Below are 12,443 nucleotides of genomic sequence, written 5' to 3' on the forward strand. Positions count from 1 at the left end.
CAGCATGCTTCAGGTACCTGGGTACCGCTGAGAATTAGAGTGAGGAAGTTAGTTGCAGTAGCAATGGCTAACCCGCAGTACTGCAGAAAAACACCAGAGGCAGCAAGAGATTATGAGCTCCTGAAAAAGAAATAAACAAACCTCTCTAATTAGGAAATTACACACACAAGCCGGGAGAAGCCCATCCTCCAAAAAAGGTTCCAGAGGTCCCCAGAATCTCTAGCCAAGCTGATTGGTGAGTTTTCCCCTGCATGAAGCCAGTCCATAAAGAATGAGAAAAGTGGTTGCTTATCCAAATTCAAACACATAAAACTCAAGGGGGAAAGAAACAAAAAAAGAAACAAAAAAAACAAAACAAAACAAAACAAAACAAAAAACTCAAGGGAACGGGACTTCCCTGGTGGTCCAGTGGTTAAGACTCTGTGCTTCCACTGCAGGGGGCACAGGTTCCATCCCTGGTCAAACTAAGATCCCTGCATGCTGTGCAGTGTGGCCATAAAAAGAAGGGGGAAAAAAAAAACTTCACAGGAAAAAAATCAAGAAGTACATTAAGGCAACATGGCCCAAAGGATCAAAATAAGTCTCTAGAAAGTAATAGAGATCAATAAATTATCAGATAAAGAATTCAAAATAATTTTACTAAGGAAGCTCAATGATCTACAAGATCTACACATAACTAAAAGAAACAATGAAAACAGTAACATAAACAAATGAGAATATCAACAAAACAGAAACTTATAAAAAAGGAACCAGGACTTCCCTGGTGGCACAGTGGTTAAGAATCCAGCTGCCAAAGCAGGGGACATGGGTTCCAGCCCTGGTCTGGGAATATTCTACATGCCATGGAGCAACTAAGCCTATGCACCACAACTACTGAGCCCATGTGCCACAACTACTGAAGCCTGCACAGCTAGAGCCCCTGCTCCGCAACAAGAGAAGCCACAGCAATGAGAAGCCACAGCAATGAGAAGCCTGCACACCGCAATGAAGAGTAGCCCCCACTGGCTGCAACTAGAGAAAGCCCGCACACAGCAATGAAGACCCAACACAGCCAATAAATAAATAATTAAATAATTTAAAAAAAAAAAAAAAAGGACATTAGGCAGCAACACCAAGGCATATATAAAAATATAAAAATAGCTGATAAAGGTAAATATATAGACCAATACAATACTGTAATTAACACAATAATGGTGGTGTATAAAGCACTTTAAGTCTGGTATTGAATTTAAAAGACAAAAACATAACAAATAACTATAAAACTATGTTAATGAATATACAATACATAAAGATGTAATCTGTGACACCAATAACAAAGTGGGAATGGAGAGATGTAAAAGAGTAGAGTTTTTGTACACAATTGAAGTTACATTGTTACCAGCTCAAAATAGATTGCTATAGCTATGTTTTATGTAAGCCCCATGGTAACCATAAAGAAAATGCCTATCTAAAATGAAATGAGAAAGAAATCAAAGTATATCAATATTAAAAAATCAAAGAAATACAAAGGAGGGCTGCAAGAGAGACAGAGGGACAAATTAGCTGCAAGACAGAAAACAATTAAAACGGCAGTAAGTCCTTCCCTGTCAATAATTACTTTGAATGTAAATGAGTTAAAACTGCCCAAAAGACATAAGGTGGCTAAATGGACTGAAAAAAACAAGATGCAACTATATTTGGTCTACAAGATAACATGGCCTTGGATGCAAAGACACGTGTAGACTGAAACCAAAAGGATGGAAAAGGATATTACGTACAATCGAGAGCAGAAATAGCCATAACTGGACAAAATAGACTTTAGCTAAACTATCAACAGAGACAAATAAGGACATTACATAATGATAAAAGAATCAATTTACCAGGAAAACAATTGTAAACATTTTTAAAAGATAACAATCATAAACAACCAAAAGTAAATATGTATGTAACATCAGAACACCCAAATATATGAGGCAAACACTAACAGAATTGACAGGAGAAGCAGACAGTAAACCAATAACAGTAAAGTTTAACACTCAGCTTTCACTAATGAAGAGAACAACCAGGGAGAAGATCAATATGAGAAAAGGGAGAACTTCAACATCAACACAGACCAACAAGATCTAACAGACAAATACAAGACAGTCAATCTCACAGCAGCAGCATACACATTCTTCTCAAGCACAGAGGGAACATTTTCCAGGATAGACCATGTAATAGATAACAAAACAAGTCTTAACAAATTTTAAAATATTGAAATCATACCAAGTATCGCTTCCAATCACAATGGAATGAAATTAGAAATGAATAGCAGTTGGAAAATAAAAAATTCACAAATCTGTGGAAATTAACACACTCCTGAACAACCAATAGGTTACAGAGGAAATCCCCCCCCCCCCCAAATCAGAACATATTCTGAGACAAATGGAAACAATAAGACAATATACTAAAACTTATAAGATGTAGCAAAAAGAAGTACTAGGAGGGAAGTTCACAGCAGGAAGTGCATACATAAAGAAAAAAGAAAGATCTCAAATCAACAACCTAACTTCACATTCAAGGAATGAGAAAAATTACTAAACTCAAAGTCAGCAAAAGGTAAGAAGTAATAAACATCAGAGCAGAAATAAACAAAACAGAGATTTTCTTTTAAAAATATAAATAAAACTAAGAGTTAAGTTTTGGTTTTGTTTTTTTTGTTTCTGCTTTTTTTTAAAGACCAACAAAATTGACAACTCCTTAGCTAAGTGGAAGGAGGGAGAGAGACACAAATAATGAAAACGAGAAATTAGAGAAGACATTTCAATGGAAGCCACAGAAACAAAGAGAATTTTAAGAGACTACTATGAACAATTATATGCCAAAAAACTGGATAATCTAGAGGAACTGGATAAATTTCTAGAAACATGCAATCCACCCAGCATCAATCATGAAGAAATAGAAAACCTGTAGTAAGGAGATGAAATCAGTCAGTGAAAACGTGAAAACCTCCCAAGAAAGGAGAGCCCAGGATCAGATGCCTTCACTAGAGAATTCTACCAAGCATTTAAATAAGAATTAATGCCAAACCTTCTAAAACTCTTCCAAAAAATGGAAGGGGAAACATTTCCAAACTCATTTTATGAGGTGACCATTTACTCTGATACCAAAGCCAGACAAAAACATGTTTGTTGTTTTTTTTTAAAAGACAGACCAATCTCCTTTATGAACGCTAATGCAAAAATTCTCACCAAATTAGCAAACTGAATTCAACAGTGGCACTTAAAAAAGGGTTACATACCATGACCAAGTGCGACTCATTCCTGGGATGGAAAGACGGCTCAACATATAAAAATCAATAAACGTAATACAATACATTAGAAGAATGAAGGAAGAAAACCACACGATCATCTCAACTGATGCAGAAAGGGCTTGACTAAATTCAACACTCAACAAACTACGAATAAAAGGAAATAATCTAAAATAAAGGTCATATGTAAAAATCCCACAGCTAACATGATAGTCTATGGTGAAAAACTTAAAGCTTTTTCTCTAAGATCAGGAACAAGGCTAGAATGCCCATTCTTGACACTTCTATTTAACCCAACACTAGAAGTCCAATTAGGCAAGAATTAGAAATAAAAGGCATCCAAATTAGAAACAAGAAAATGATTTCTGTTCATAGATGACATGATCTCATATAAAGAAAACCCTAAAGATTCCACAAAAATGCTCTAAGAATAATAAATGAATTCAGTAAAGCTGCAAGATAGAAAAATCAACATTACAAAATCAGTTGTGGGGCTTCCTAGGTGGCGCAGTGGTTAAGAATCCACCTGCCAATGCAGGGGACACGGGTTCGAGCCCTGCTCCAGGAAGATCCCACATGCTGTGGAGCAACTAAGCCTATGCATCACAACTACTGAGCCTGTGCTTTAGAGCCCGTGAGCCACAACTATTGAGCCCACGTGCAGCAACTACTGAAGCCCACGTGCCTAGAGCCCGTGCTCCACAACAAGAGAAGCCATGGCAACGAGGAGCCCATGCACCAGAAAGAGTAGCCCCTGCTCGCCGCAACTAAAGAAAGCCTGCGAGCAGCAATGAAGACCAATGCCACCAATAAATTAATTAATTAATTTAAAAAAAATTATCTTTGACAAGGGTGCAAAGACTACACAATGGGAAAAGGATAGTCTCTTCAATAAACGGTGTTGTACAACAATGTGCATATAGTTAATACTGTTAATGTACACTCTAAACTTGTTTAGAGGGTGAATTCATGTGTTTTTTACCACAATAAAAATAAAACATTGAGGGACTTCCCTAGTGGCCAATACAGGGGACACCTGTTCGAGCCCTGGTTCAAGAAGATCCCATATGTCATGGAGCATCTAAGCCCGTGCACCACAACTACTGAGCCCATGAGCCACAACTACTGAAGCCCATGAACCTAGAGCCTGTGCTCCACGACCAGAGAAGCCACCTCGCTGCAACAAAGAGTAGCCCTGCTCACCACAACTAGAGAAAGCCTGTACGCAGCAACAAAGACCCAATGCAGCCCCCACCCCCAAAAAAGCATATATATGCTAAATAAAAAAACCCCTAAGTACCACATACTGTATGATTGCATTTATGTGAAATGTACAAGACAGGCAAATCTATAGACTGGGGAAGAAATGAAGGGAGATTGATAAAGGGCCCAAGGTTCCTTTCTGGGGTGGTGCAAATGTTCCAAAATTAACCATGTTTATAGATGCACAGGTCTCTGAGTACACTAAAAGCCACCGAAGTATAAACTTTCAAAAGGTGAATTCTATGGTATGTGAATTATATTTCAATAAAGCTGTTAGAAAACATAATCTACTTTGGTACAATATTGAGAAATCTTATGTTTAGGAAAGTCAGTTTTACCCTCAATAACAATATTGTATATAATATATTTTGAAAGACCTGCTGCTGCTAAGGTAGACTACCCTTGTACTTCAGATTTTTAAAAATTTATTCTCAAACCTCATTCCAGAAGGGATGCAAGACATCTAAGGCCTTCAAATAAGTACTACAGAATATTTACATTTTTTCAAAAATATGTCCCCTTTGTCTACGTAACAGAAAGACCTTCCTTAAGCTGTAGTTGAAGAGAACCTAACGTTCAATAAAATCTATTAGCTTTCTGTAAACTTAACTAGATTCTAGCTCAGAGCCTCTCAAATACTTACAATACCGAATTGAGTCCCCAAAAGTTCACAGATTTTAAAAGTAGGAAATGGGGAGCAGGAACAAAATGTCCTTGAGACTTACTAGAAGCAAAAGAAAAAAGAGCTTCTTGGTAAAACATAATTTCTCAAAGTACATGGAAACCTGGTCCTCAAAATTCCGACCCTTCTACATATAGCCCTCTCTTCACTTCAGGTGATAATCCTCCCCTCCCAATTCACACTTAGGCCTTCCATGAAAACGGACTAACTTTAGAAGCCTATCATTGTCATCACTTCCTCTAGTCCCTTTCTTTCCCAGTCTGGAGTCCTTACCTGGTTCGGGGAGCTGAGGCTGAGGGGTCAAACTGGGAATTCCTGGCTCCTTTTCCATCTCTTCATTGCTGGCACTGGATTTATCACAAACATTCAACCGTGGCCCAGCTGAATCTAAGTGGTCGGCATGATTTGGATCTGTCAGTGCATCCTCTAGTATGTTCGCTGAAGGAGGAGGTCTCTGCTCTGGGAACTCATCTCTCTTCTTCACAGGGTCAGCAGGAAGCAAGACCCCAAAGGCACCCTCAGAGTTTTCTTTCTCCCTAAATCTGTTAGCACGCTTACGAGGTTTAGTACGCCTTTGGTTTAAACGCTGCCACCGCTTCTTAGGCACCGCTTGATTTACACTATTGGGTTCATCATTCTCACTATTCATTTCAGAGTCCAGCTCTGGGCCTTTTCTGTTTTCAAAACAGGGATCTTTTTCAGGAATTTTACCAGGGTCACACTGGTTGGCTTTATTATGGAAATTCACACCGGGAAAATGGGTGCCATCCTCACCTGTCACATGGCCCATTAACTGCAGGGGTTCCTCATTACCAGGGTCTTCTGCCTCACCTCGGGAGGAGCTGTTCTCCAAACCCCTATTCTCTCTGTCTCCCTGCAGTGCAGCCTCAAGAGTCACAGCTGGAAGCTGGTTCAGTTTTCTTTTGCGCTCTGTCTTTAAGGCTTTACGGTTCACTGTGTTCTTTCCCATCTGGGTTGAAAAACCATCTCGTAATTTGGATGGCTTTGATCGACCACAGTTGCGCCTAGTAACACAGTTTGAACGATTTTTGCCAGAAGCAGGGAGGTCTCTTTTATCGGACACCAAGCCAGGTAGGGAGGTAGATAGCTCCCCAGACAGTGCAGAGTTGCCCCCACTAGGGCTAGGACGGACTGGATCCTGAGTGCCATCTCCATTTTTTTCTGAACTGTGAGTGGAGCCTCCTGAAACCAAGACCTTAGAAGCCCCCCCAGGACTACTGGTAGAACAGTCCCCAAGACCAGGACTCCGATAAGAGACCAAGTTCTGAGCAGTCATTAACCGCTGCTCCTTGGTCTTACTATCATGCATATCTTTCAACATCATTAGTAATGTACTGAATTTGTAGTCTGGTTCAATAGGTATATGATTCTGACCAGAGGCAGAAGAAAAAAGTAATGGTTTTGATGGCTTTGACGTTCCAGAGTCGCTGACATCTTCACTTAAGGATCTATAAGAGAGTTCCTTCAACTCTGACAGAACGTGTTTCACCACTGCTGTTTCTATGTCACTCGCATCCCTGGTTTTCTCATGCATGTTGCTCAGTAGTTTTAGCCCATCCACTTTCCCACTTTTGGAAATGCTGGCCAAAGGAGAGCCTTTGGTATCAGAAGAGCAGCATATCAAACTGCAGCCCTCATCTGCAATGGGCGGTTCTACTACAGCTGGGTTTTCTTTATGTTTGCACCTGAAACTTCGGATCTTGGGCTGTTTGCTTTTTGAATGTAACAGAGCTTGATTTGTAGCCCCACCTTTTATTACTGAGTTCTCACTGGAAATGCCTGATGGGGTGTTAAATTTTGGAGAAAGACCATCATTTCTAAAATCTGACTGGGGTTTTCGGACAAGAGTTGACACTTTAAGATCAGAGAGATTAACCTGAGACGTCTCAGTTCCAGGTTCTACTGTCTTAGTACAATCCATCAAGTGGTCCATATGTGAGTTAGTAATGAGGGTCTTCTGCTTTGCTTTTACCTTAGTGTTTGTGGCAGGATACCTAGAATACTTTACCTTTTCATTTTTCTGCACAGGTAACATGTTCTCGGTTCTATCAAAAGCATCTGCAATTTCAAGGACACTATTATCAGACTCTGAACTATGATCTATGGGATCCAGATCACTGCTTCCATCATCATCAGAAGTGGTACAGATACTAATGGAATCGCTTCGCTTTTCTTCATCGCCTGCTCCAATATAGCAGAGCTGCACTTTTGAACTACATACCAGACCTCGCTGGAGTTTCTTCTTCTCCCCAGAACGTTTAGAGATCAAGGCACCCTCAGACAAGCCCAGCAAAGAGTCACAATTTGAAGTCTCAAATTCTTTCTTTACAGTGTTTTTTGCACAAGAAGAAAAGAGGAAACTTCCTGGGGCAGAGCTGGGCCCTGTGAGGCTGTTAGCTATCCTGGAAAGTTCATTAGAGGCCTGCTTATCAGATACATCCCCAGAAATAAAGTTTAGGCCAAGGTTCTCTGGAATCTTTCCCCTCCGTTCTTCCTTATGTGCTTCAAATTGCATGTGGCCCTTTTTCACACTAGTCCTTTTTGGATTATCAGAGCTCTTTCTGGCTAGAGACTTAGCACAAGGTTTTTCCTTTTCATCTGCAGAATGTTCAGAGTCAAAAGCCAGAGATTTCAAGCAGCCGTTAAGCAACAGGTCATGTTCTGATTCAGGATCATTGGTACAGTCCTCAAATGGCATGTCCTCCTCACTGTCCAACTTGACTGAACTGGTGACACATTTTTGGTTCTTCGACGCTTTGGGAACATCATACTGCTCAGCAAGGTCGACACTGGCTTCCCATTTACTCAAAATTTTCTGAGGAACCTTGAATTTAAAGAGAAAAAGATTATCACTAACCTAAGAAATGGAAGGAGAAACAGGGAGGTCATCAGTGAACACCTCTCAAATCAGAAGCTTTCCCAAGCCTTGTCGTACTTCTTCAAGGCTCTTTTATGGGACTTCCAGGTGGTTAACACCCACAGCTCACCCAGAAGACAGCTACTGGGGATTCTTCAACACTACTACTACCACTAAGATTCATCACTGGAGAAAGACGGATCCTGTAAACCCTCCACTCTCCTTACCATTAAAAGCACAAAAGAGTGGACCATAAATTAGACTACAACATTACATTACTAATCAGTATTATATTACTAAATCAAGGAGCAACCAGACCACTCCAACTTACCCCTCCAACCTTAGAATAAAGATTTCCTTCCTGACTTATGAAGGCTAAGCACTTGTTCAGTTGCATAAAAGAGAAAGCAAAAGGGTGAAGAAAGAGGATGAATGTGGAAAACTAGGACTGGAGAAATGAGTAAGTCAGACCTGCCCTGGAAGACCTGAAATTTGAAACTCTGGTTATCACTAGGCCCTTGGCTAATCAAGATTCTTCCATACATTTTACATACAATCTGGTTTATAACCAAGCAGTGTCCCAGGCTTAATCATGTAGTCCAGAGACACCCATACACCATGGATACATGACAAGTTACATATACTCTTTTCTTGATTCCTCACAGCATAAGGACAATGAGGCTCTGTGAAATATTCCTTATTTTTCAGACTCTTACGTCCCCCCTCCCTAGCTTCACACAATAGATGTTAGTCAAGGTTCTAACTACTGGTTAGTATTCACAAATACTTTAATACTTGTGAAAGGGATGTTCTGCAGACCACGTAAAAACTCAGGCCACAGGACTTCCTAGGTGGCGCAGTGGTTGGGAATCCGCCTGCCAATGCAGGGCACACGGGTTTCAGCCCTGCTCTGGGAAGATTCCACATGCCATGGAGCAACTGGGCCCATGCACCAAAACTACTAAGCCTGTGCTCTGGAGGCCGTAAACCACAACTATTGAGCCCATGTGCCGCAACTACTGAAGCCCATGTGCCTAGGGCCTGTGCTCCACAACAGGAGAAGCCACTACAAAGAGGAGCCTGCGCACCACAGTGAAGAGTAGCCCCCACTCGCAGCAACTAGAGAGAGCCTGTGTGCAGCAAAGAAGACCCAACGCAGTCAATAAATAAATAAATAAATAAATAAAATTTATATATATATTAAAAAAAACCCTTCAGGCCACTAGACAGGCAATAAACTGATCATCTGGTTTACTTTACATACAAACATACCCATTAACTTCCTAACTATGACCATAGTAAATTAATTTTGCAGAACCTGAAAGGCCTAGAGAACCCCTCTGGAAAGGGGGTTGGTTAATCTACACAGTTAAAGTCTTGACACGAAAACTCTGACAACCCCCCCACCACCAACTACCCAAAGTATTAGAAAGGATGCAGTTAGCCTCTGCTATCTCAACGACAGCACACACTAGTTGTTTCAGAGCATCAACCTTATAACATATAAAATATCTATTTCTAATCCTCACAACAATTTGACAAGGTACATATTATTAATTAGTTTTAGAGAGGAAGAAACTCCAGTTGGAAACAGCAGGGACTGCATACTGACTCAAAGTTACCCTAATTGTGATTTTTATAAAATAGTCTAAAAGTCTAAAATACAAATCTAAGAGGAACTATTTCCCCTTCCAGACTGACTATAAAGGAATAACAAAAGAAACAGCCAAATCTTTAACACAACATCAAGCAAATGAAACAAAAACATGTTCTTTATTAAAACATAACCAAGTTTCAAACTGCAATCCTAAGCATTAACAACCACACACAAAAACCAAAACAAACAAAAATGTTTAAAGCCTTATCTTTCTCATTTTTAAGAGAAATAATTAACCCAGAGAGTGAGGAGTAGGATACTCCATTTCGATGATCATTTTCTTCTTACGCCATTTTGTGCTATCACATCTAAGTGGCATGGCAAATCATTTCTCAAAAAATTGAGTATAAATATTTGGAAGGCCAGCCCCATCTCAACCCTGCAAAAAGACTTGCTTTCTGCCAATTTTCTCACCAATATCCTACTAATAAAGGAAATAACATATTCCAAAAATGTAATACTTTTTCCTTTGATTGATCCCGTGAACCCCTACCTACCCCCAAGAAGATAATTTAAGAGGCCTTTCTTTTTCTTTTAAATACCTTATGCCTATATCCTTTTTCTTTCTGCTTTCCTCTTCTCCTAAGGACAGGTAGCTCTTCAAATTGATGTCTGCCTTCAAACATGACGATTGCTTTTCCAGCCACCCAGGCTCTCTCAGAAGGATCTCCAAAAGCCTCCACGTAGTACTGTCGATACGGCCTCCGGTTAGAAACTAGATAAAAATTAAAATCACAGTGTCATTACTTTAAAACAAAATGACTGTTCATCATCATCAAGAGAACAGCCATATCGCAGTTGCCAGAGAAGCCTCTTTTCACATAAAACTAAAATAAAATTAAAAATCAACAAGCTTAAAAACCTACAGAACAAGACAATCTGAAGTAGGTCAGACAGAAGGTAAATTTTTAATTTTTAATTTATATAACAAGAAAATGGTTAAAAGTGTAATGAAAGAATTCAATGGTTTGGTCTGATGATATGCTATATATTCTAAACCAGTGGGAGGTTGATTAGCTAATCATATAACATCAATATAACAACCAAATGTCTTCTATCATCAGTCTATAAAGTTTTATACCCTCATTACCAGCAATCACAAAAGGCATATAAGACACAGCACAGCTAATATAATAAACAAGAACTAACCACCAAATAAACTCTTTTTTTAAGATTTATTTATTTATTTATTTATTTATTGGCTGCATTGGGCTTTCGTTGCTGTGTGTAGGCTTTCTCTAGTCGCAGCAAGCAGGGGCTACACTTCGTTGCAGTGCTCGGGCTTTCTCATTGTGGTGGCTTCTCTTGTCACGGAGCACAGGCTCCAGACGTGGGTTTCAGCAGTTGTGGCACATGGGCTCAACAGTTGTGTCTCCTGGGCTCTAGAGTGCAGGCTCAGTAGTTGTGGCTCACAGGCTTAGCTGCTCCGAGGCATGTGGAATATTCCCAGACCAGGGACTGAACTCGTGTCCCCTGCACTGGCAGGCAGATTCTTAACCACTGCGCCATCAGGGAAGCCCTGATACATACATTTTTTACCACAAAAAGTCAGATAACTACTGGTGGTAAGGATGTAGAGAGATTAGAACCCTCATCATCCACTGCTGGTAGGAATCTAAAATGGTATAGCAGCTTTTCAAAACAATCTGGGAGACCCAGCTATTCCACTCCCAGGTATTTATCTGAAGAACATGAAAACCCTAATTTAAAAAGATATACGCACCTCTATGCTCACTGAAGCACTGTTTACAACAACCAAGATATGGAAACAACCTAAGCATCCACCGATGGATGAATGGATAAAGAAGATATGGTATATATACACAATGCAGTATTACTCAGCCATAAGGGAATGAAACCCTGCCATTCGCGGCACTGACAAACCTTGAAGGTATTCTGTCAAGTGAAATAAATCAGACAAAGATAAATACCATACTATATCACTCATATGTGTTATCTAAAAAACATAACAAGCCAACAAAAGAAATAAAACAAAACCTCATAGATACAGAGATCAGATTAATGGTTACCAGATGGGAAGTAGGCTGAGCAAAATGGGTGAAGTGGGGGTACTGCATGGTGATGGATGGTAATTAGACTTGTGGTGCTGTATATCTAAAATTTATATAATTTAAAAACAAAAAAACAAAAAAAAGAGTCGGGGAATTCAGTGCCAGTCCAGTGGTTAGAACTCAGCACTCTTACTGTCAGGGTCTGGGTTCCACCCCTGGATGGGGAACTAAGAGCCCATAAGCCAGCACAGCCTAAATCAATCAAGAGATCAATCAAGCAATCAGGCAGTACCTCAAAAAGTCAGAGTTACCATTTGAGCCAGCAAGTCCACTGCTGGGTATAGACCCAAAAGATAGGAAATATATGTCCACATAAATACTTAAACATGAATTTTCACAGCAGCACCGTTCATAATAGCTAAAAGATGGAAACAATCCAAATGTCAATTGAATGATAAATTTACAAATAAAATGTGGTCTATTCATACAATGGAATATTATTCACCATAAAAAGGAATGCAGTACTAATACACAGATAGACCTTGAAAACATGTTGAGTGAAAGAAGCAGTCACAAAGGACATATTATATGATTCCATTTATATTAAATATCCAGAAGAGACAAATCTATAGAGAAAGAAAGTCGACTACTGGTTGCTTAGGGCAAAGGAGTAGGGGAGGTAA

General features: G+C 39.7%; 1 protein-coding gene across 8 annotated transcripts in view; it reads right to left on the minus strand.

The window, feature by feature from the left end:
• The window catches only part of NSD1 (nuclear receptor binding SET domain protein 1), a 142,017-nt gene that overhangs the window by 63,186 nt on the left and 66,388 nt on the right, over positions 1-12,443 (minus strand). For all 8 annotated transcript variants that reach the window (XR_009052729.1, XM_057728206.1, XM_057728198.1 and 5 more), the window contains 2 exons: positions 10,291-10,463; positions 5,487-8,058 (listed from right to left, as the gene is read on the minus strand). Coding sequence is in view for 7 of the 8 variants with exons in the window: in XM_057728206.1 (XP_057584189.1) it covers positions 5,487-8,058; positions 10,291-10,463 (2,745 nt within the window). In the remaining variant the exon portion in view is untranslated. The remainder of the gene's footprint in view (positions 1-5,486; positions 8,059-10,290; positions 10,464-12,443) is intronic.

This window comes from Hippopotamus amphibius, chromosome 1 (assembly GCF_030028045.1).
Source record: "Hippopotamus amphibius kiboko isolate mHipAmp2 chromosome 1, mHipAmp2.hap2, whole genome shotgun sequence".
NCBI classification, from domain to species: Eukaryota; Metazoa; Chordata; class Mammalia; order Artiodactyla; family Hippopotamidae; genus Hippopotamus; species Hippopotamus amphibius.